The following is a 25,318-nucleotide window of genomic DNA, read 5'->3' as shown; positions in this document are numbered from 1 at the left end:
CTAATGAGACATGAACCGTCGTAAGCCGGGCATAGAATACATGTTGCTACAACAAAAATCAAAGAGATTCGAGAACAGGTGCTAAACTGAAATTTTCCGAAATTTTGTGTGGGAGGTACCCGAAGGAGTGGACCAATTGAGTTCATACAAGAACCTCGTCTAAGTCTGGTAGAAATTTTACGATGTGCAAAGTATGGACCTAATCGCTTACTCCCTTCAAGAGTTATAGTGCGCACAAATTTCCCGAACATTTCCGAACTTTTGTGGTGAAGGTACCGGAAGGAGTGGACCGATATAACCCATCTTCGAACTTAAACTAAGTTTGGTCAAAATATTACGAAAGCCAAATTTTGGACCAAATCTGTTCATCCGTTCGAGAGTTATCGTGCGCACCAGCCAGCCAGACAAACGGACGGACATTGCTAAATCGACTCCAAATTGTCTGAAACACATTTCGTCCAAACATACTTGTGGTCTAAAACCATTATTTCGATGAGGCACATTTTGCCCGTATGAAAGTGTATATACCATTGTTAGCATAAATGCTGAGGGTATAAAAATGGTAAAGCAGCAGGTATCGACAATCTGTCTGCAGAATTTTACAAACGCGACCCAGAATATTTCGCTGAAATACATATAATCTGATAAACAAAAATGAAAGAAAGCCTCATAATAAAAATACATATGAAAGGAGACCTAAAACTTTGCAGCAACTAGAAAGACATAGCCTTAAAACCATCATTATTCAAAATCATCAACAGAATCATTCTCACCCACATACTCGATACAATAGACAAATGCCTTCGCAAAGAACAAGCAGGACTCAGGCCTAACCGTTCCTGGGTGGACCAAATAAAAGTCCACGATTAATAATGGAGCAGTGCAACGAATTCAACACCCCATTATATCTAACCTTCGTCGGTTTTGAAAAAGCCTTTTACGCTCTAAATAGAAATAAAACCTTTAATTAACTCTCTTTCGAGTTGAGCTGTTAGATCTAAGAGATACATTGAAAAATTAGGAGTCTACCGAAGTCCCACGCATCCAACCATTACGCTACGTTTCACGGGTGGTTAGGCCGATCTTCAGACGTATTAAGATGTTTTTATTGTGGCAGACGAAGGCAAAGCTTGGTAACTAGTATATATATAGCGCACTTCATTAGATAAATGCATATGCGAAATTATGTCAGTTAATTGATACTCCAAACTTTTCCTATAGCCCTGCTTGGTAATCCAATGATCACAAATACTATGGTAATAAAGTCATAACACCCTAGTTGTTCGGGTAACTAGGGAATAACTAGCAATTTTGCTAGCTACTGGTAAACACCCCTAGTTACCGCCCAATCTACTCGCAATGTTATAGACTGGTGAATTTAACATGGGGATGTCATAGGAAGGGGTCTATTGCTCCCTCACTGCATTACCAGTAACCAGGCAATTCGATAGTCTTGGGAAACTCAATTGTCCCTTCATTGCATTACCAGTAACCAGTTAAATCGATAGTTAGAAATGATAGCCAAAATCACTAGTATGTTTTGATCAGCTAAATGGGTAAATTCTTAACGTGTAACGGATATTATATCAGTTTAAAAAAGATAATTATAACAGTTAATCTGTATATTCGCTAACCACGCTTTATTTAATTACATGACGTGTATATACGTACATATACCACAAAGGACAATTTAATGTAAATCTTTTGCTTCTTGTTATTGAAACTTGTGTGTGAATCCATGAACTAGAAATGTATATTTGGTCCTGGAAATGTTCATCTCAAGTGTCCTTCAGATAATTCAGAAGTACCTGAAATAAAATGTACAAAATGTAATGAGATAATAAAAAATCTATTGTCCCAAAAATATCGATACTTACCAAATATTCTTCTGTTCTTCACGTTTGTTGTTTCTTCATTTAACAACAAATTTTTGCACATCAACGCATCAAAATACGTCTTTTATAAATTCAGAAAAAATTAAATTAAATTGACATTTTTTCTATTTTGTTTTCAAAAAGAGAAATAATAATTTTGAAAAGAGATTTCAAGAGAGAAACTTTGTTGATTACACTATCCATCGGTAGTCTATAAATTTATGAAATTTATGGATTTACATGATAGGCAGGGAAGCCCATTTCCAGTGACAAAAGCAGGCTATAGGCTATTTTGTGTGCCATTTTTGGGTGTAAAGTAACTAGGATCAATGAGTAACTAGTTACATAACTATGTCAAAGTAGACAATTGCTATTTCTTGAACAACTGGGACTATTCCGTATAATTCAAATAATTTAACAAAAAATTATTTAACACATTCAAAGTATAAAGAAAAATGGAAAACTTATGAATGTTTTGGCTCCCCAGCCAATAAACAACAAATAAATTAAAAAGTTAAACCCATAGTAATATTGACAACTATACCCTCTACTGTGACAAATATGTCCGACACGATATCGCCCTGCTTGCAAAAACAAGAAAAAATTGCATATTTTCAAAATCAACCAAATTTCTAAGCAAGCAGCTAAATTTGACCTACACATAATTGCTGAAAAACCAAGTGTATGCTCGTTAAAACCAATCAAACCTCTTCATTCTCTCTGAACGGGAAACTTATTGGAAATGTAAATAACTTCTGCTATCTACGTAGCAACATTAACCAGGGCAAGAACCATACCTAATGCAAGCGTAAAATCATTTAATGAGTTATGATATTGCATCGGATAGAATAAGATGGAGATTATATGTAAATCGTTTATGTTCCCAATGGAATACACTAATAAATTAAAAAATTAAATTGAAAATGGAAAAATTTACAGTTTGCTGTCTTTACGAAGTGATATTGTTTGAAGTTGGAATTTATTGAGTCTTTTTATTTACGAAGTGAATAGAAATACTATTTTAAATTTAACACTGGTCCTTTTTCTCTTTCAGATGACAAAGATGTTGAAGATCTGTCAACAATAAGTGAAACTATTAGCACACATTTTGCACTACTTTCAAAAGGCCTGGCCTTAGCTGAACCGGACTTAACAATACATCAAGCATTGGAATCATATTTACCAATTGGGTAAGTCTAAAGAAAATAGTTGTTTATTTTATAAGAAGAGATAATTAATAGATGATGACTCGGAGTCATAATTGATGAGTCGTCATTGGCGTCAGGGCAAATTCAGAATTGATTCAACGGAGTTAGAACTTCGTGTAATTTTTTAAGGTGTGTATATCGAAAAAAAGACATACATTAGCAGTGTCAAAGGAAACGATGAATGTATTAGGAAATAAGGAAGTAATCACAATGCGATTCGTTACCTGAACAACTTTCATCGAGGTTAGGTTAAAGGCAAACCAACACTTAATTTTCTCTTGAATTAAACTTTTGTACCTGACTCCCGATGATACAAAATATCTATTTGATGTAAATTATTATTCCAGTTGGGAGTTGATACGACTTAACCCAGCCAAATGATAATCCAAATTTTTCACTTAAGGTTTGGTATTTTATATTTTTACTTATTTACAGTTGTTTTTTTATTAAATGCATATTTATTATATTCAATATAAATAGGTACCTATATTTATAATAAGATGCAATATATAAACATATATATTTATACTTAAAAGCTATTAACAAAAAATTTAAATTTACATTTGGTTTCACATATATGAAAATTATTACAAAATTAAATATTAAATATTTGAAGTGTGTTTTTTGGTGGAATTTCGGTGTTTTAGCGTCTTTGATTACAGCAACAACAAATGTGTTTTTGCATGTGTTTCTTTGTCACAAAAATGAACATTCTTCTTATCTCTTTTTATGGCAAAAAGGCATCAATTAATCTTTATCATTTCTGTTAGATTTGTAGGTCCTTTTTTTTTTTTTGTTTGTTTGTATTAAAAGTCAGTCTTAAGCAGTCCTGCATTTTCAATTTGATAAACTATTTGGGTTTCCTTATAGGTACGTGGTTCTGGTTGTATTATATCCATTTTTCGTTTTGCTTTGCGTTTTTTGGCCGCCATCCAACAGCCGAGGACAACACTTAGGGCGATCAGTATTAGCACAACAACAACACCAATTATAATGTAAATCCAATAGGAGTGTTGTGAACAATCATGACTAATGATTTCATTTAAGGGTTTATAGGCCACCCTTGAGCTGCTTTGGGAGTGGGAACTGCCATCTTGCCGGAAATACATGTTATGTTGATAATCATTGAAGAATTTAGTTTTTGGTTTCAGCGGTTTTCCCGAGTCATCAACATCTGTGCAGGGATATGCATTATCGATATTCAATTGTTTTATATTCAACGTAAATTCTGAACTAAACTCCAGTGGTTGTACATTATCGTAAGGGAAGTGTAGGGTATTGTTGCTAAAACGCAACTCTAGTTTTTCACTACTGCCATAGTCACGATGTATTCTAATACCTGAAATGAAGAGACGAGATAGAGAAATAAATTGGCAAAACGAACATAAAATAATAAAATACATTAACAAATAAATTTCTATATGTAATAAAGCTAAAGAAGGACATGTTTAATACAATTATAGTTATTATGGATAAAGAGAGAAGATTTTATTTTACCCGTATTGCTTTGATTCTTTTCGATCTTAAGTTCTTTTTCCTTACCTTTAAAAGCTATTTCACTTGTATTGCCAAATTGATTATCTCTGATTTGTGGACTTTTCTTAACATAGGCTTCTAGCCATTCAGCATCGATTGCTTCAAAATAATTATTAGCTATGGTTAGCTTGGAGATCACTGAAAGTAAATAAAGTAATGAAAAATTAAATACCAAATGAAATTACAAATTTGAATGAATTTCAATTTAAATTTTGTACTCACTTTTAAATGAAAAAGCTTTTGTGTGTACCGTTTTAAATCTAACATTTGATAAAAATAATGAATCGCTAACTTCTATATCGTAGAATGTCTTCGATGGCACATTCATTAGAAATTCACAATTTTGTATATCGATTTTTTCTACAACTAATTTTTTAAAAGCCTGAAAAATATAATGAAAGAAATGAGGTTATGTCTTAATTTGATGTGTTTTTTCCAACTCACCTGTGGCTCAATTCGTTTAATTTTAACCCTATCCATGGTTAAACGTAAGGCATTATTTCTTAAAATATTAAAAGCAAAGGGTCTTATAGACTCTATATAGCTATCGACAATTGTGACTTCTTCAATTTGTCCATTAATGGCAAGCGAATCGATTAGTTTAATTTTCACCTGAAAATAAAGAAGAAGGGGAAAATTAAGGGATTTATGATAATGGGTGTCAAGCATTCTACAGAGAGTACACGATTTTTTTCTGATGATTAAAAACTCAAGAAGGGGACAGTAGACGACCCTGAGGGCCATCTACTTGACCATCTACTCTAGAACAGACGACCCAATGGGCCATCTACTTTAGAGCAGACGACCCAATGGGTTATCTACTCTAGAGCAGACGACCCAATGGGCCATCTACTCTAGAGCAGACGACCCAATTGACCAACTACTCTACATACTCTACAGTAGACGACCCAATGGGCCATCAACTCTACAGCAGACGACCCAATGGGCCATCAACTCTACAGCAGACGACCAAATGGGCCATCTACTCTACAGTAGACGACCCTGAAGGCCATCTACTCGATAGTAGACAACTCTGAGGGCCATCTGCTCGATAGTAGACGACTCTGAGTGTCATCTACTGTACAGTAGACGACCCTGGGGGCCATCCACTTTACAGTAGACGACCCTGAGTGTTATCTACTCTACAGTAGACGACCCCGAGGGCCATCTACTCTACAGTAGACGACCCAATGGGAAATCTAATCTACAGTAGACGACCCAATGGGTCATCTACTCTACAGTAGACGACCCAATGGGCCATCTACTCTACCGTAGACGACCCAATTGACCATCTACTCTACATACTCTACAGTAGACGACCCAATGGGCCATCAACTCTACAGCAGACGACCCAATGGGCCATCTACTCTACAGTAGACGACCCTGAAGGCCATCTACTCGATAGTAGACAACTCTGAGGGCCATCTGCTCGATAGTAGACGACTCTGAGTGTCATCTACTGTACAGTAGACGACCCTGGGGGCCATCCACTTTACAGTAGACGACCCTGAGTGTTATCTACTCTACAGTAGACGACCCCGAGGGCCATATACTCTACAGTAGACGACCTTGAGGGTCATCTGCTCTACACTAGACGACCCTTACGACCATCTTCTCTACAGTAGACGACCCTGAAGGCCATCTACTCGATAGTAGACAACTCTGACGGCCATCTACTCAATAGTAGACGACCCTGAGGACCATCTACTCTATAGTAGACCACCCTGAGGTACATATAATCTATAGTTGACCACCCTGAGGCTAATCTACTCTATCGTTGACGACCCTGAGGGCCATCTACTCTACACTAGATGATTCTGAGGGTCATCTACTCTACACTAGACGACCCTTACGACCATCTTCTCTACAGTAGACGATAGTACACAACTTTGAGGGCCATCTATTCGATAGTAGACGACTCTGACGGCCATCTACTCGAGAGTAGACGACCCTGAGGGCCATTTCTCGATAGTATACAACTCTGAGGGTCATCTACTCGATAGTAGACGACTCTGACGGCCATCTACTCGATAGTATACGACTCTGAGGGTTATCTACTCGATAGTAGACGACTCTGACGGCCATCTACTCAATAGTAGACGACCCTGAGGGCCATCTACTCTATAGTAGACCACCCTGAGGTACATATAATCTATAGTTGACCACCCTGAGGCTAATCTACTCTATCGTTCAAGACCCTGAGGGCCATCTACTCTACACTAGATGATTCTGAGGGTCATCTACTCTACACAAGACGACCCTTACGACCATCTTCTCTACAGTAGACGACCCTGAAGGCCATCTACTCGATAGTAGACAACTCTGAGGGCCATCTATTCGATAGTAGACGACTCTGACGGCCATCTACTCGAGAGTAGACGACCCTGAGGGCCATTTCTCGATAGTATACAACTCTGAAGGTCATCTACTCGATAGTAGACGACTCTGACGGCCATCTACTCGATAGTATACGACTCTGAGGGTTATCTACTCGATAGTAGACGACTCTGACGGCCATCTACTCAATAGTAGACGACCCTGAGGGCCATCTACTCGATAGTAGACGACCCTGAGGGTCATCAACTCGATAGTAGACGACTCTGACGGCCATCTACTCAATAGTAGCCGACCCTGAGGACCATCTACTCTATAGTAGACCACCCTGAGGTACATATAATCTATAGTTGATCACCCTGAGGCTAATCTAGTCTATCGTTGATCATCCTGAGGCCCAGCTACTCTACATTAGACTACCTTTGGAGCATAGTGACCATCTACTCCAATTTAAAAACTAATTTTCTCAAAACTTTAGAAGAAGTCTCACTCACCTTTTCAAATGACAAAATTAGGGGTGTATTACTGCTATAGTCCGGCAGTGACAAGGCATATTGGCTTAGAACCAAATTTTCCACATTTTTAAAGAAGATTTTACGTAAATGTAAAGTTTCCTGCAAAGCATTTGATTCGATGGTTAAGAACTTGCAATTGCGTATCTCCAGTTGGTATGCTGAGCCAATCAGATGGGGTAAAACCAAATCCTTTAGAGAAATATAAGAAAAAAGAAGAATTATTATTTCAAATTACTTTACAAAAGAAAAATCATCAACTTACCTCATCAACCATGGCACAATCACAGATAAATTGTACTTCGTATGAAATACAGCTAACATTATGGCGGCCACTGGATGGAGATGTCACCACATCATGAGGCCACATTTGAGCATTGGACAAAATTGTTGGTAATACTAGGAGTACATAGAATATCCATAAACTTTGGTTTAGAACGACTTTCCAATTTCGTTTCAATGATGACATTTTGCGTGTTTAATTTGGTGGTTCTTCAACGTGGGCGGGCGTATGCTTTTACATTTTATTTGAAAAAAAAAAAAAATAGTTGCAAGACACTCAATTTAAATCTGAAATAAAAAATAAAACAAAATGAGGATTACAGTAATTTGTTTAAATATTTTTTAATTACAAAACAAAAGAATTTTTAATAAAATTTTTCTTTGTATTCTTAAGTAAACTTTATTGAAAATGCAACTACTGCCGCCTTTAGTAGATAGGTCGTTAAAAAGCAATATTTTTCTCCGAACTGAAGTACTCTCAGCGTAGAAATTCTTTGTGAATGACAAAAAGTCTGTCTGTCTGTCTATCAGTATTTTGTAATTGTATCACTATTCGGGTGTTTGTGTGTGTGTGTGAATTTGTATAAAACAAATGTTTATTTATCTTATCGCTGTGATATCGTATCGTTTCATTTTTTCGATACCCTTCACCTAACATAACTACCCTGCCCTAGTATAGATAAGGAATCCGTAATTTTACGTATGTTGCTTCCATTTTTATTCGTATTTTAGTCATCGAAATAATCAGTGAATCAGTCTGGCAGAAATAAAATGCAATAAAACACCATCTTTGCCACAGGGAGAAATGACGAATTTTCTATTTGAGATGTAAAATTTAAATTTGTCACGATAAGTAGGTACATTTAGAGGGGGTGTGATTGTTAAGGCTATCGCAAAAGATTCACATTTCTTATCGCAAAAGATTCACTTTCGAAAATTCACCTGAATTAAGATTAACAAGATGGTATGAAGAAGTTGCAAATTAGATCAGACTACAAACTGACAAAGTGAATGACATAAATATGTTCCCAAACCATCCCCGAAGGGACAAGGAAGACTTCTATCATATAATTGAGTGCACGCCGATTCACATTAGCTCAAGATATGGAACCTACTCTTTATCGCCGAGTCCGAACTACATGTCTTATAACACCACTGGTTGAGAAGATTTTCATGGCTGAAATACTCAGAAAATGTAAGACATCATCACAAGGAGGGGATTTGCCACCACCGAAAATTTTGCTCCGCTCTGTTCGGGGATTGAACGACAGAGCTTGTGATTTCAAGTCAGACATGCTCACCACTGCACCACGGTGGCTCCCATCAATGATCAGTATTGATAAATACCTAACATTCGACAACCCCAAAGTGGCGGGTTTTACGACAACGGATTTACTCGAAACTACACAACATCCGTGTTTGAACCACTGACTACTACCTTATAACTAAGAACGAACATTTGTAGGCTTCTCCCACTCCGTTGATGATTCTCTGAACGGTATATTATGATTGTCGTTTTATAATCGGGGCTTGTGTGAGTGAGGATGGTGGATGGAACTCAGAAAAATATGTAAAGGCATTGCCATACAATCCCACAGCGGCCGGTTATATGCACCGGATTGACTCGGAGGAATCTTCGACCAGGGGACCTCACCTCAACAATTATGTGTTTGTGTTCGCATATTTTTTCACCATGCGATATATTCCACAATGACTGCTCCGTGCTCTGTTGGTCCGTGCAGAGTCCGTGCCAAATCCGCAGCCACCACATATATCAACTTCGTTGAGATTTAAGGAAAGGGTATTCTTCCGAGGCTGCTCCAGGACTACTGCGATAGGAGTTGTGTTGCTGCTTGCTGCGCCAGATCACCTTCTAGCGTATCTCCAACCTCGTTGTCGGAATACGAGACACTCCTGCAGCCTCTCCAACAACAACAAACACAGCATCTAACACCACATGTTGTTGTTTATTGCCCTGAAAATGTAACATTCCTGCAAGTCAATTGCAACGTAGGCGTTATGATTCGGAGGAAAATCATGATCGCTGCCATCCAGGAGGTCACCGTCACCTGTAGCTTGCAAAGTTTGGAAATATCTTACAAAGTGTAGGAGGATGACTTGTCTTCCTTGCACACAAGTCTGTCCAGCACAGAGCTATCTCGTTTAAACTTGACTCTAGTGACCCGCACATGAATGTTTGGGACAGCCGAGGTAGGGTTTTGAACATACTGCCGATGAACAGCTGTGCCTTGCGTTATATGCCTAACATTAGTTTGCTGTGGGAGGACAATAAACGTCTGGCGCTAGGGGACTTCAGTGCTCATAATCATCATGAGCTTTGACATTCGGTCCTAGGCAATGTCCAGAGAAAATTAGATAGCTCCACATTTTGCACCGTCAACGAAGGCTCTCCTACGAAGATAAGATATTGCTACAGCTTGCCATATATCACCATTGTGCCACCCGGCCTCCGTAAACAGACCGCCCCACTTCATAACCTCTCCACCGCAGTACATGGAAAATTTGATTGGGTTCAGAGAATATACCGAACACCGCTTCAGGGATTGGTTCATTTCCCTTGAATCCTTGGGGAGTTGAGAACATTTTCCGGGACATCATCACTTCTGAAGGCGCTCGTTACATACCTGCTGATCAAATACCTGAAATCAGATCAAATTTTCCAGCAGAGACGTCGTACCAACACTGAAGACCCATGAGTGAGAGAACTTACTCTTGAAGTCAACGGGCTAGTAGGGGAGCATAAGCGGCTAGACCTCTTGAAGCAAAGTAACATTGAATCCGAGAAACAAGGATGATAGAACGGCTGTTACTTTCAACGGCATAACAGATCGGAAAATGTGCGCGAGTTATTTTAACCGGCAGTTTTTAGTGCTACCCTAGAGTGAAACGTCGGTGCTACGCCATATAACGTATAACGCCACCACAATTTACGATGACCTCTATTGCAGACGTGGTACCACCACAATTTACGCTGAGCTATATTGCAGACGTTATCCGAAACGCGAAATCATCCATAGTGTTGGATCCAAACGGAATCTAAATGATAATGCTTAAGCAATTTTCTTGACCTGCCGAAAGTCGGGAGGTAATGTTATATGGGCGCTACACCAAAACATGGACCTATTTAGACAATTTCTGGTGGAGTAGCTTTGTGCACACTGGGAACCTTAAACCTCAAATTGCAGTTAGTTCGGTCAAAAAAACGTGCCAAAAATTCACAAAATACCGAAAATCGGGAGGTACTGTTATATGGTGGCCATACCAGAACATGGAGCTATGTTGACAATTTTTGGTGGAGATGTTTTGTGACCACTGGGAACGTCAAGTTGCAGGTACTTCCGTCAAAAAAGGTAGCTAAAATCCTCAAAATACCGAAAATCGGGAGGTACCGACATATGGAGGCTATACCGAAACATGGACCTATGTTGACTGTTCTCGTTGGAGATATTTTGTGACCACTGGGAACCTCAAACGTCAAATTATAGGTAGTTTGATTAAAAATTGTAGCTAAAATCCTCAAAATACCGAAAATCGGGAGGTACGATTATATGGGGGCTATACCAAAATATGGACCTACGTTCACGGTTTTTGGTGGAGATGTTTTGTGACCACTGGGAACCTCAGATTTTAAATAACAGGTAGTTCAGTCCTAAAATGTTGCTAAAATACCGAAAATCGAGAGGTACCTTTATATGGGGCTATTCCAAAACATGGACGTACATATGTTGACAATTTTTGGTGGAGAAGTTTCGGGACCACTGAGAACCCGAAATGTCGAATTACGGTAAAACATTTAGCTAAAATCCCTAAAATACCTTAAATCGGAAGGTACCGTTATATGGAGGATATACCAACATGTGGACCAATCTTGGCAATTTTTAGTGGAGAAGTTTTTTGGTCATTGAGACTTCAATTGTTAAAATGCCAGAAAATGTGGTATCGTGTTTTGTGACCGCTGGGAACATCAGATGTGAAATTACAGGTAGTTTGGTCAAAAATGTAGCTAAAATATTTAAAATAACTTAAATCGGGATTTACCGTTATTTGAGGGCCATACCGAAACATGGATCTATGTTGAACATTTTTGGTGGAATAGTTTTGTGACCATTGGGAACCCCAAACGTCAAATTGCAGGTAATTCCGTCGATAAAGGGAGCTTAAACCCTCAAAATACCGAAAATCGGGATCTACGTTGACATGTTTTGGTAGAAATGTTTTATGACCACTGGGAACCTCAAATGTTAAATTACACGTAGTTCGGTCAAAAATGTGGCTAAAATGCTCAAAAAACCGAAAATCGGGAGGTACCGTTAATGGAGGCTATACCTAATCATAGACCTATGTTGACAATTTTTAAAGGAGATGTTTTGTGACCTCTGAGAACCTCATATGTTAAATTACAGGTAGTTCGGTTAAAAATTGTAACTAAAGTCCTCAAAATACCGAAAATCAGGGGTACCGTTATTTGGGCCCTATTTCCAAACATGGACCTATATTGACGATTTTTGGTGGAGAAGTTTAGGGGCCACTGGGAATCTCAAATGTCAAATTACGGTCAAAAAATTAGTTTAAATTCCCAAAAAACCTTGAATCGGGAGGTACCGTTATATGGGGTCTATACCAAAACGTGGACCTATGTAGCCTATCTTCAAACTTGACCTGCCTGTCTGGAAAAAAGACACTCGGGTGCCAAATTTTAGCGTTCTAGCTCAATTATTGCGGACGCTAGAGTGATTACAACAGGTGGATAGAATTTTATCCTTAGGATTTTATCCTGAGCAAGAATATAGTAGGTACATACTTTATAGGGTCGCAAATGATTATTTCAATGCGTTACAAACAGAAAAATAAAATTAACACACCCGCCATAATATGGTGGAGGGTATAAAAATTAAATCAGGTAATGACAAGGAGGTCCTGCTGACTGCTTATGTGCAGGGTTCGTGGTGTAGGGTATCACATAGCGTGCACGTTCTGATTATAGTCTTCCCTCACTTGTTTCAATATGCAATATTTTGCAAATATCATTCTACCTTAAGGTGCACAGACACCTTTTATGTAATCAATTAAAAAAGTAACACATCCAAAGTGTCACACGTCAAATACTAAAACTTATAATACGAATATAATGAGCAAAAACTCAATGTTGACATTTTTTTGCAATAGAATATGAATTTGAATATTGCACTTAGAATGGAATGACTATTTTAAATGGCAACAACAACTCAATACCAAGTCAATTGGTGGTGGCTGATTATCACTGTCACTGCCTTTTAAGGGGCGGAATATTTATAAAGTGTTTGTCATAGCCATTAACGTGGATGTTATGAACTGGCCGCCGCCATCACCGCGATGCAAATATACATGAATGCATTATGTAAATTATTTTGTAAAAATAAATAAACAAAAAATACGACTTGTAAAGCGTTTTGTTGGAGATATTTGTGAAGCTGAGTTGTTCCCCCCCGACAAATAAACTTGACCTTTAACTACCGACATTATGAGTATTTATTTACTCTTTGTCATCACCAAAACTCCCATAACAATGGTGGCGGTGGCACACAACCAGCCAGCGGTATATCCATCAGACGCATAAAGTTGTAAAAGCTTCCAACATCATCTATTCAAACATCCATCCAACCATCCATCCATCCACCCGTACAAAAGAAAATGAAAAAAAAAAAATATTAATTGATCAAATAAAAGTGTCATTGAAGTTTCGTTTTATTTGCCCAATGGATCACAAAGGTAAGCAGCGGAGGAGGGGTGACAGAATTCAATATTATTACACCAAGATCTAAATCAATTATCGCCATGGCGGCAAAATAAATATTCAATTTTTTGCGTTTCTTTGCTCGCTGTGATTTCATTTGTTTGTTTTTGTTGTTGACGTCAACTTTTATGAGTTTTGAAAAGAAAAAAAAAAAATGCAAAATAAGCGAAAATAAAAATTTATAGCTGAAATATTAAAATTCAAATTGAAAAAGAATTGTAATTTAAGAACAGTTCATTTTTTTGTTAACAACAAAGCAATTTGTATTATGAAGCAACAATTTGTCAATTCAGCAGAAAGGGAAGTTCAGAATAAGAATTTTTATACCCTCCACCATAGTATGGAGGGCATATTAAGTTTGTTTTTCCGTTTGTAACGCATTGAAATAATCATTTGCGATGCTATAAAGTATATGTATATATCTACATATTCTTGATCAGGATAAAATTCTGAGTCGATCTAGCCAGGTCCATCTGTTGTAATCACTCTAGCGCCCGCAAAAATTGAGCTAGAGTGTTGCACCAGGTCAAATTCGAAGGTGGGCTATATCGGCCCACGTTTTGGTATAGCTCCCATATAACGGTACCACCCGATTTAAGGTATTTTGAGGATTATAGCAACATTTTTTACCGAACTACCTGTAATTTAACATTTGAGGTTCCCAGTGGTCACAAAACATTTCCAACAAAAATTGTCAACGTAGGTCCATATTTTGGTATAGCTCTTACATAATGTTACCTCCCGATTTTCGGTATTTTTTTAACCGACATTTAAGGTTATTAGGGGTTACAACACTTCTCCAAAAATTCTTTGGTATAGACCCCATATAAAGGTACCTCCCGATTTTCGGTATTTTGAGGGTTTTAACTTAATTTTTTTACTGAACTAACCGTAATTTGACAAATGAGGTTCCCTGCAGTCACGAAACTTCTCCACCAGAAATAGTCAACATAGGTCCATGTTTTGGTATAGACCCCATAAAAAGGTACCTCCCGATTATCGAGATTTTGAGGATTTTAGCTACAATTTTTATCAGAGTCGGCTGAAATTTGACATTTAAGGTTCTTAGGGGTGACAACACTTCTTCACCAAAAATTATAAACTTAGGCCCATGCTAAAGTATAGCCCCCCGATTTTCGGTATTTTGAGGGTTTTAGTTACATTATTCAACCAAACTATCTGTAATTTGACATTTGAGGTTCGTAGAGGTCACAACACTTCTTTACCCAAATTTAGCTAAAGCCCCCATATAACATTTCCTCCCGATTTTCGATATTTTGAGGGTTTAGCTACATTATTTAACAGAACTAGCTGTCATTTGAGGTTCTTAGGGGTCACAACATTTCTTCACCAAAAATTGTCAACATTGGTCCATGTTTAGGTATAGCAGCCATAAAACGATACCTTCTGATTTTCGGTATTTTGAGGATTTTAGCTACATTATTCAACCGAACTAGCTGTAATTTGATATTTAAGGTTCTTAGGGGTTACAACACTTCTTCACCAAAAATTGTCAACTTAGGCCCATGCTAAAGTATAGCCCCTATATAATGGCACCTCCCGATTTTCGGTATTTTGAGGGTTTTAGCTCAAATTTTTAACTTAGGAGTCACATATAACGGAACGGAACTAGCTGTAATTTGACATTTGAGGTTCTTAGGTCACAACACTTCTTCACTAAAAATTGTCAACATATGTCCACGTTTAGGTATAGCCCACATATAACGGTACCTCCCGGTTTTCGCTATTTTGAGGGTTTTGATTTGGCAATCTAACGACGGCCGGTTCTATGCACCGGATTGACTCGGAGGAATCTTCTACCAGGGGCCGTCATCTCAACAATTATGTGTCTGTGTTCGTGTATTTTTTCACCATGGGAGCGGCAATTTATCCCGGAATGTCTGCTCCGAGCTCTTCTGGTCCGTGCCAGGATAGAGATGAACCCCGGGCCAGTATGGATCTATTCCGTTTGCCAGATCCGCATCCACCACATGTCAACAATGGTGAGATGTAATGGATGTATGGAATGGGTGCATTTTCGTGGGTGCTCTGGCCTTAGTAACACCCGGGATTACAGTGATAGGTATGTTGCTGCTTGCTGCGTCAGCGCATCGCCCAGTGCGTCTTCAACGTCTACGTTTGATTCTTCGTCGTCGTCGGAATAAGAGACGCCCGCAGTCTCCCCAACAACAACAAATGCAGCACCTAACACCACAAGTTGTTGTTCAACGCCCCGGAAATGCATCTTTCCTGCAATTCAATTACAACGGTCTGCGCAATAAGGTCAGCGAAATTGTAGATTTTATGAGTGGGAAAAACATCATGGTCGCCGCGATCCAAGAAACAAAACTCACCGCCATCTGTAGCTTGCGTTGTGGTGGTTACAACGTTTTGCTGAAGGATCGCACAAGAAGCGGAGGAGGAGGACTTGCATTCCTAATTCACCAGTCACCTAACTCGCTTGAGCTTGTCTCTAGTGACCCATACATGGAATGTATGGGGGTAGCAGTCAAGTGTGGTACTGCCGAGGTAGAGCTGCTTAATGTGTACATACCGCCGTTGAATAGCTGTGGCCGGCGTTATATGCCCTATATTAGTTCGCTTTTAGAGGGCAATAACCGTCTGGTGCTAGGGGACTTCAATGCTCATCACGAGCTTTGGCATAAATGAGACAAATATAAATGCTTTATATTCTAAAAGATTTTGAGTTGAAAAATTCCAATATGTCTTTCAAACACCAGTAGGAGACCTCCTGAGGTTTTGTATAAATAAAAGCAGACCTTAAATTTCGTTTAGACTAGCATTTATTATCATGATAATGAATTTATCCCGATATGTTTGGCAGAAGTCTTCATCTACATAAATGTTTTACGTCAAATAAATCGTGATAATGTACTTTAGTGTATAGACTTGCGAGCCTTCAAGCTTAGTTTTAAGGTCTTCTATAAATATGAAACATTCCAAGGATAGAAAGAACACTTTACTACAGTTTACTGTATATACATATGTACATAAGTTATATGTATCTATATAATCCGAATGATCTATTTCGTACTAAAAATTAATTTGCAAATTCTACTTTCATTCACGATCTGCCTGCCAATGCACTAAACGAGTAAATTACAAATTTTTGCACGTACTCCATGAGAATTATAACAGATTCGTCGCCATACACTGCTTTATAGTATTTTACATACACACATAGATAGATATTCACACATATGTATGAATGTATAAATGTATACATACATACATATGTATAAATTATAAAGACAGATCGTCGTAAAAAAATATCACTCATAACAAAAAAGAAACATCTACAACAATTAGCATGTGAATATTAATTTGTACTGCGATTTTTTTTCTGTTCGTTTCTTATCTTTGCAATCGTCCTCTTCGCCTTCATAGCTGTGTCTATGTGTGTATGTGGGGGGCAATGAAAAAGATGAAATATTAATTAACTTTAAAATTACGTTGTTAAGAATTAAATTATGAGTTTGTTTTTGTTGTTGTTCTGGTGTCCTCCTCAATTATAAAATGGTCAGTAGTCTCAGTGGCAGGCAGCAGACAGCCAAATAGACGGACATAAAGACACCATGAAATTGATAATCTCCATAAAAAACGCACAAAAATACAGTATTTAATGCCTTTTTGCAACAATGACAGATATAGGAAACACACTTAAATGAAATATACGGATTAACCCACTTAGCGCCGAGAATTTTTTTTGCAAGAAAACTTAAAAATGTTTATGAAAATTATATTTTTGAGACTTTTTAAGCATTTTTTAAAAAATAACATTTTTCTCTAAAAGATATAGTTTTCCTGCAATCGGGCCTTCTTTGAAAAGTGCCAAAAACTTTGGAGGGTAATATTGGTGTATCCTTACATGCCAATCCCTTGGTATTTGATTGAGAAAATACTCTTACTATATTCCTAACAAATCCCTGACTTTATATGATTCTAACATTTATGATTAAAATTTTATCGCATATTTAAATTTTTCATCAAAAGTCGAAAATTACAAAAAAGTCGATTTTTTTGAATAGCTTGGGTTTTAGGCGAATTGCGTGGAAATGCGTAGGTCAAATGAAGCGTTGTAAGCGTGAAATGACAGATAACAGACAATACTTGAACAAAATGCAAAAAACCCCACAAAAATATTCGAAAAAACCAGAGTTTTACGTCAATTTTTGCAACCATTTTTTGTGGCGTTTAAACGACCAGTGGCTTTATCTGGGTTAAAAAGAATGGAAAAACATCAGTGAATCTGTAGAAGAGACGGACAGTTATCACACCTCATGAAATGTTTTGAATTAAAGTGGAAATGTTCGGAACTAAAGTGGAATAATTAGATTCCTTGCTGTTACGAAAGTGTCCCTTGTCTCCTTTTGTATGTTACGAAAGTATTTGTTTGTTTTGGTTTTAAAGTGGTTTTGGCCAGTCTTTTGACGTATATCGCCACAACAAGCAGTAAGTATTAAATTTATTTTATTTTGAAGCCCGTAGGCGTAATCACTAATTATATAGGTTAATTTTCGAAAGCGCACATGTCAAGCGATAGCCTAACATGACGCCATTTTGTTTTAAAGCCCGTAGGCGTAGTCTCTACATGTAATTCTATGTCTTCACGGTGAGCCGTCCGAAGACGAACTGTGTTACGAAAGTACTTAACTCTTCCGCCACGTCAAGGATTATTCCTAGGAGCAGTGGAATATGGTTATTGTAGAATACAATTTTATTTCAAATAAAAAATGCAATTATCATAAACAAAATATTGTAATTTATTCGTGGCATCAATTTCAATATAGCGTTGTATATAGAAACATGTCCAAAATTGGGAATGTCAAATGTAAAATTACCGTTAGTTCAATCAAAAAATGTAGCTAAGTTTCCCAAAATATCTAAAATTGGGTGTTACCGTTGTATGGGGACTCTACCAAAACGTGGGACCCACATTAACAATGTTTGGTGGCGACCACAGGGTACTTCAAATAAAGAATTACAGGTAGATCGATCAAAAAATTTAGCTGAAATCTTCAAAATACCTAAAGGCGGGAGGTACCTATATCTGGGGTTTATGCAAAACATGTACCTATTTTGACCAGTTTTTGTAGAGAAATTTTGTGACCACTGCGAACTTTAAATTTTGTCAAAAATTAGGATATGTCTCAGCAATGATGACTGATACTTTTTTACTTAAAGAACGTTTACCGTGTGACAGTTCGTCTGGTGGTTACGAAGGCTTCCTTGAATCATTCAATATATACAGCTTCTATTTGATCTGAAGCCAGCTTGTTCATATCTCACTACATTTTTCATTTGCCTTTGTATTCTATTTTAGTTTTCTATATGTATGGAATTGAGCAGATTACTCCTTTTACATTGGAGTCAGTCTTTCTTTCTCCCAAGGTGATATGCTGTGAAATGGAAATAACTCAGCTGCAGTTAAAGTGTTGGCCTGTAGATCTCTCCTGCTGCTTTGTTACTTTTGATATGTTTTTTTGCCTATTTTTTTGGATCACCTTTGATTCGTGTGACTATTTATTGACCAGTGTAGCTTTCTCATGTTGTTCCGGCTAGCTACTTCCTCGGTTGTTATTGCCAGATCTTTCACTTGATTTTCTCGTTGTTGTAGTTACCGCTCTCTTGTGATATTGTCTTTGTTCAAGTGTATCTTAAGTTCACCTCTTAGAGAAATTATGTTCCAAGTTTATTTATAAAAAGGTACAGAGTTTAAAATAAACTTGTAAATTATATAAAAGTTCATGAAGAACATAGGGCGTCTATGTGGAAAGCTGTCCGTACTTTGTTGATTCTGTCGGTAATATCGGCATTTGAACCTCCGTCTTTGCAGATTGTACTTCCTAGGTAAAAAAAGCAGTCAACACCGTCGATCAGCTGTCCATGGAGCGATAACTGAGCTGTATTATTAGAACGGATCCGCATTAGTTTGTTTTTCTTCGCATTTATCTTCAGGCCAAAATAATTCGTAATAGCTGACAGTCGCTCTAACTTTTGTGCGATATCGGTGAAGTGATGTGCAATAAGGCAGATGTCGTCAGCGTAGTCGACGTCATGACGAAAGTCGTTTACGGACCAACGTATTCCCAGTGGAGCCTCGATGTTAGTTTGTTGGAGTACACCATCCAGTAGTAGGAAAAGGGTGTGGGAGAAAGGACACATCCTTGCTTCACACCTGAATGTAGTTTAATGGGCAGGCTTTCTTCGAATTCAAAATGTACTCTGGACTGTATGTAATTTGCCAATGAGGTTTATATAATTTTCTCTGCGATTCCCCTGGATCTGAGTGCATCCCACAGTGCTGTTCTAGATACTGTGTCGAAAGTTCGCTCAAAGTCTATATAAAGAAGGTATAAGCTGCTGTTAAATTCGATAGACTGCTCGATGATAAAGAACACTGTGTTAATGTTATCAGTACAAGATCTCCCTGGTCTGCTTGCTCTTTCCTTAGTATGTTATCCAAGGCAGGTGAAATGTGTTGTAGAATCATCGACGCAAGAATTTTATTGACCGCATTTAATAAGGTGATGCCTCTCCAATTACTGCATAGTCTCAGATCTCTCTTTTTTGGCATTTTTATACCCTCCACCATAGGATGGGAGTATATTAAGTTTGTCACTACGTTTGTAACTACTCGAAATAATCATTGTAGACCCCACAAAGTATATATATTCTTGATCAGCGTGCAATTCTACATCGATATAGCCATGTCCGTCCGTCTGTGGAAATCACTCTAACGTCCGAACGGATTGACGTAGGTTGATGAAATTTTGGGAAAATATGTTATATTTACGTAGGACTTTTGGTATTGAAATCGGGCTATGTAGGTCCACGCTTTCGTATAGCCCCCATATAAGGCCCCATATAAAGTATGTGTCATTTTAATATATTTTGAATGTATTAGACCCATTTGACCACAGAATTGGTTGTAGTTTGGTATTTTGCGCCTTCAGAGGCCAGAAAACATTCCTACCAAAGTTGGGTTATATAGGTCCACGTTTTGGTATAGCCCCCACATAAGGCCCTTTATAAAGTACGCGTCATTTTAATATATTTTGAATGTATTAGACCCATTTGACCAAAGAATCGGTTGTAACTTTGTATTTTGTGTTTCCAGAGGCTAAGAAACATTTCTACCATAAAATGTTTATATAGGTCCACGTGTTGATATAACCCCCATAATACAATATCTCCCGATTTTCGATATTTTGAACGTTTTAGCCTCATTATCACACCGAGATGGACATTTGGTATTTAGTCTTCTTTAGGCGTATAAAACTTTCCCCCAGAAATTTGTAGGTATAGGTCCACGCCATCATATGACCCCATAGAACGGTACCTTCCGAATTTTGGTATTTTGAAGGTTGTGGCCACATTAATAAAAAGTTCGGCCCTACCGAACTTAACGCTTTTCTTACTTGTTACGACTACTCTCTCCTTCCAGCAACTCGGAATAGTCTCATGTTCCCAGATACTTTTAATAATCGGCGTGAGAGCTTCTGAGATGGGTTCGCCACCGTATTTCAATAATTCTACAGGTATGTTATCTGTGCCCGGCGCTTTAGAGTTCTTCAGTTTAGATAGTGTTTGAAGTACTTCTGCAAAATTAGGCGTGGCAGTGGAGATTTCTCTTCTAGGCATGCGCCTATTTTCATTTCAGGCGTAACCCTGCGCATCGGTGGAGACTCCGACAGAGCTCGGTGCGGAGAAGAAATCACGCCAGCGTAGCAGTTGCTCCTTTGCGTTGGTGAGATCATTGCCATTTCCATCTTTGAGTATGTCTGTGGTACGTGATTGTTTGCCACTCAGCTGTTTAATAGCAGCATATACATCTCTTATATTACCCATTGATGATGCGATTTCTGCTGATTCTGTGATGCTACTATAATAAGCTTCTCTATCTCTCATTGCCCTATATGTAACTTTGGCGGGCGAGTGGCGATATAAGGTTCGTGCATTTAATTTATCAGTAGCAGAATTACTTCGTTTGATCCTGTTTTTAAGACTTCTGTGGTTCGCGATTTCTCGGAGAGTTTCGTCAGATAACCATGGCTTGTGTCTGCGCTGTTATGGGTGCCGAGTATTTGGTTCGCATTTTGCAGCACGCATCTTGTATATCTGACTTTCACAACTTTCGACGTGGATAATCACGGCAAGAGTGCATCGATCAAATTTTATGGACAAAGGACCATCCTATAGCACTATGAACAACTGGTTTAATCGTGGCCCCCACTCGCTTAAAAACGATGGTCGTGAGGGTCGTACAAAACGGACGTTGTGTCTGAAATAATTAAGCCGTGCGTGAACAGATAACACACAATCGCCGTGTTATATACCGTGAGATAGAGGCACCCTTGGGCATTTCTTCCACCAACTGACATCAAAAACATGTTTTGGAGGTGCTTCAATGTGCTCTCAGTGAACGTGTCTCTCTTTCCATACACACAATTCAACTAATTCAAAAAGTATGCACTTACATAATCACATCCCCTAAAGTATGCTATAGAAAGATATGGCCCCTTGGCTGCTCTAAAGCCAGGTCAGGCAATTAGGGGCCCGTGTGCGCTCATTTAACGTTGCTCTCTCCACACACACAATTCAACCCATTGAAAAAGCATGCACTCAAACAATGACGCCCCGTAAAGTATGCAATAGAAAAATATGGTGCCTCATGCTGCTCTAAAGTATACAAAAGAAAATATGGTGTCGGTAACTTTTCTAACCTTAAAAAATAGTCTGACGTATATCTACTCTCTTTGCCTATGGTCAAACCAGTGAATTTTCCAGGTTTTCTGCCGCCTCTATAAAGTTAAGGGCCCCTCTCATGAGGAAGTTATCTATCCGTTCAATGCCCGCCTTGACGTAAATGGTCCTACATGAAGGTCGTTTATATGTCCCATCTTCCGTTATAGTTGGCCACATACCCAAGCAATACGTCAGGATTGACGTCTCCCATCTCCTAAGCCTTTCCATTTGGCTCGACGATATGAAGAACCATGCCGGGAAGGTATAGGAGACTACGGGTCTTATAATCTGTTTCTATATCAGAAGTTTGATTCTATTTAATAAGCCACCATTGTGACGTAGAATCCCTTGATACCCAAAGTACATTTTGTTGGCCCTACTAAGGATAAATTCAACGTGTCTTATGAATTCAAATTTTTCGCAAAATATGACACCAAGGTATCTGATTTTGTCGGATAATGATATCACTTCATCTCAGATTTTTAAATTTGGCCGATAGGACCTAAAGTTAGGGTACACAACTTTCGATTTACCCCTGAAAACAATCGCCGAACATTTGCCCACGTTTAGCTCGAGGTCCCACATAGTAAAATACCTATGTAATGTCTCAAGGTAAACCTTAAGGCGCCGACACAGAGTGTTTGCTCTGGGGCCTGACATAGCCAGTATGGCATCGTCAGCATACGACAGTAACAAACCCCTTGAGGAGGCTCGGGCATGTCACTTACGAAAATATTGTAGAGCGGGGAGCCTAAAAGTGACCTAAATGGTACCCCTGCTTGAATTACTTTAAAGTGTCTGCCCTGTAGGAAACTTGCCACCAGACTGCAAATGTACTGATCGAATCAATAATGTTTTAATTTATATAGAATTCCCGAGTGCCAGACCGAGTCAAAGACTTTAGTAACGTCAAGGCTTACAGCTATTGTACCATATTTCTTTTCGAAGCCCTTCAGAATATATGTCGAAAAGACAGATATGGCGTGAGACGTTGGTTGCCCCCATCTGAATCCGAATTGGCTATCTTTAAGCACCCTTTTGTCCTCGACCAGAATTCTTAAACGCTTCAATATGAAATAGTCGTACAATTTACCAAAAGCCGAGAGCAGAGAAATGAGCCGATAGCTCCCATATTCATCACACGGTGCACCCCGTTTCAGTATGGGCACAACCATGATCTCCTTCCATGCTTTAGGGAAGTAACCCAAGTTGAAGCAATGATTAAAGAGGATGGACAGGAATCCAAAAATCACCGACACGGCATTTTTCAATGCGGTATGTGGGATTCCGTCCAACCCACTGGATTTTTTGTTCGGCCTGTGGGCAATTGGCTGCCCTAAAGTATACAAAGGAAAATTTGGTGCCGATAACTTTTCTAATATTAAAAAATGAATCCACGGTCTGACGTATCTATACTCTCAAAAAACCGAAATGGCGGGAAGTTACCATCAGTAGATTCCTTTCCAACACTTTTCCCAGGAGTGGAATTAATTTATGACGTAATACGAGTTGATCAGTGCTTACCTGATCAGGCGTTCTTGCAACACAACGACCACTTTTCCTTTAAAGGTTATGGGTGGTTTATTGTATCCCTATTACGTCATTATCATGCGAAAATGGCATTGCGAGCGTACATACACTAATTAATACACATATAAGTTCAAATTCCATTTAACCGGTCAATACTGTAGGTTTTATGCGAAATTTGTTTATGATATTCACTCAATTTGGATTTTTTGCTCGTAATTTAATTTTTCATTTCATTCTTTTTAAGTTAATTATATTTATTTTAATATGATTACGGTAGCATTCTTACGTCCTTCCGCTGCTTTTTCTTCGTCTTCGTTGGTTTATGGTATTTCGCATCAAAACAAAAACGAACGACGGATTACGTAGTACAAGCGAGGCGACCAATATTCTCGGTTCGATGGTTCACAATTGGAAATGCAAAACAAGTTGAAAACATTTTAGCAGCAGCATTTTAGCATTTGAATAGAAACAGCAACAACAACAACAACATTAAAACACACATTCGTTTTACTTGAGCGCAAAATAAGAAAAAAAAAATAAAAGTAAGAAATTTTGTTTTTGTGTACAAACAAAATACAACAAAAAAAAAATGGCAAACAAATGAACACACAAACAGGCGAATAACGCCAGAAGACAAGCGCAAAAATAATTAAAAAAACACAAATTCACACACCACCATTTAGCCACACATTCCCCCAAGACCCCCCATCCTCTCCATTGACTTTTCAAATGTATAACACCGCAAAATACCTTATCCCATGTTAGTTGTTGTGTCCAGCATTGGTATTTTTATTCATTTTCTTGTTCGTTAGAGGACAGACATGGTTGGAGCACAAAACACACGTAATTGAATCTCAAGATATTGCCAAGAACTTCTTGGAAAAACGATTTTCGTTTACAGACGGAAAAACAAAACGCGTTAACTACCGCCGCCAAGTATTAACAAAGTTTTTGATTGCTACCGACCGCCGTGTTTTTTTTTTTCTTTCTTTCAGTTAACAACGTTTATGATTTTTATGTTCCGTTTAGTATTTCTTTTTTGTTTTTTGGGGGAGACTATAGTTCTACGGTCTCAAACGTCTAAATCTACACTGATCACTTGTTGGGAGATACTTTTTCCCCATAGCATTCATACGTTTAGTTGGTTTTAACGTTTTAGTTGTTGTTGTAGTATCTGATAAGCGTTGGAAAAAGTCTCTTTAACAAAAAGTATCGCAAAGATTCCGAAGCTCCCAGTTATTTTGTTTGTTTTTGTAATGGGGGGCGATTCTCTCACTGAAATGTTGTTGTGTTGGAGACCAAGACCATGTGTGGAGACTTTTGCTTGTGCCGTGATTTAAATGTGTTAACTGAACTTTTTTGCATGGCTTTAGGGTTGCCATCCAACATAAAAAACACGAAAGGAAAAACATTTTGAGAGAGACGTGATGTGGACCAGAAGCGTTTAATGATGCATTTTGTTAATGTTTCGTCGCTGAA

The 25,318-nt window shown here is 38.2% G+C and overlaps 2 protein-coding genes across 7 annotated transcripts in view; one reads left to right on the top strand and one right to left on the bottom strand.

Moving 5' to 3' along the window:
- LOC141399356 (E3 ubiquitin-protein ligase highwire-like) overlaps positions 1-25,318 on the top strand; it is a 183,264-nt gene that overhangs the window by 14,936 nt on the left and 143,010 nt on the right. The window contains exon 19 of the mRNA XM_073977934.1: positions 2,929-3,064. Within this exon, the coding sequence (XP_073834035.1) occupies positions 2,929-3,064 (136 nt within the window). The remainder of the gene's footprint in view (positions 1-2,928; positions 3,065-25,318) is intronic.
- On the bottom strand, positions 3,473-24,961 carry LOC141399358 (uncharacterized). 6 transcript variants are annotated; one of them, XM_073977939.1, is made up of 8 exons: positions 24,590-24,940; positions 23,834-24,349; positions 7,730-8,034; positions 7,447-7,656; positions 5,063-5,230; positions 4,841-5,000; positions 4,625-4,756; positions 3,473-4,421 (listed from the first exon to the last, which is right to left on the bottom strand). In XM_073977939.1, exons 3-8 carry the CDS (start codon positions 7,931-7,933, stop codon positions 3,889-3,891), a joined length of 1,407 nt encoding a protein of 468 aa, XP_073834040.1. In that variant the 5' UTR covers positions 7,934-8,034; positions 23,834-24,349; positions 24,590-24,940; the 3' UTR covers positions 3,473-3,888. The 6 variants fall into 6 exon arrangements, with proteins under 6 accessions (XP_073834040.1, XP_073834042.1, XP_073834041.1 ...); XM_073977941.1 differs by having other exon boundaries at positions 24,513-24,932; XM_073977940.1 differs by having other exon boundaries at positions 24,126-24,349; positions 24,590-24,932.

This window comes from Musca autumnalis, unplaced genomic scaffold (genome assembly GCF_047663935.1).
Source record: "Musca autumnalis isolate F117 unplaced genomic scaffold, ASM4766393v1 scaffold_3, whole genome shotgun sequence".
In the NCBI taxonomy this organism is placed as follows: Eukaryota; Metazoa; Arthropoda; class Insecta; order Diptera; family Muscidae; genus Musca; species Musca autumnalis.
Note: the sequence above shows the minus strand (reverse complement) of the source record. Positions and strands in the feature narration are given on the sequence as shown.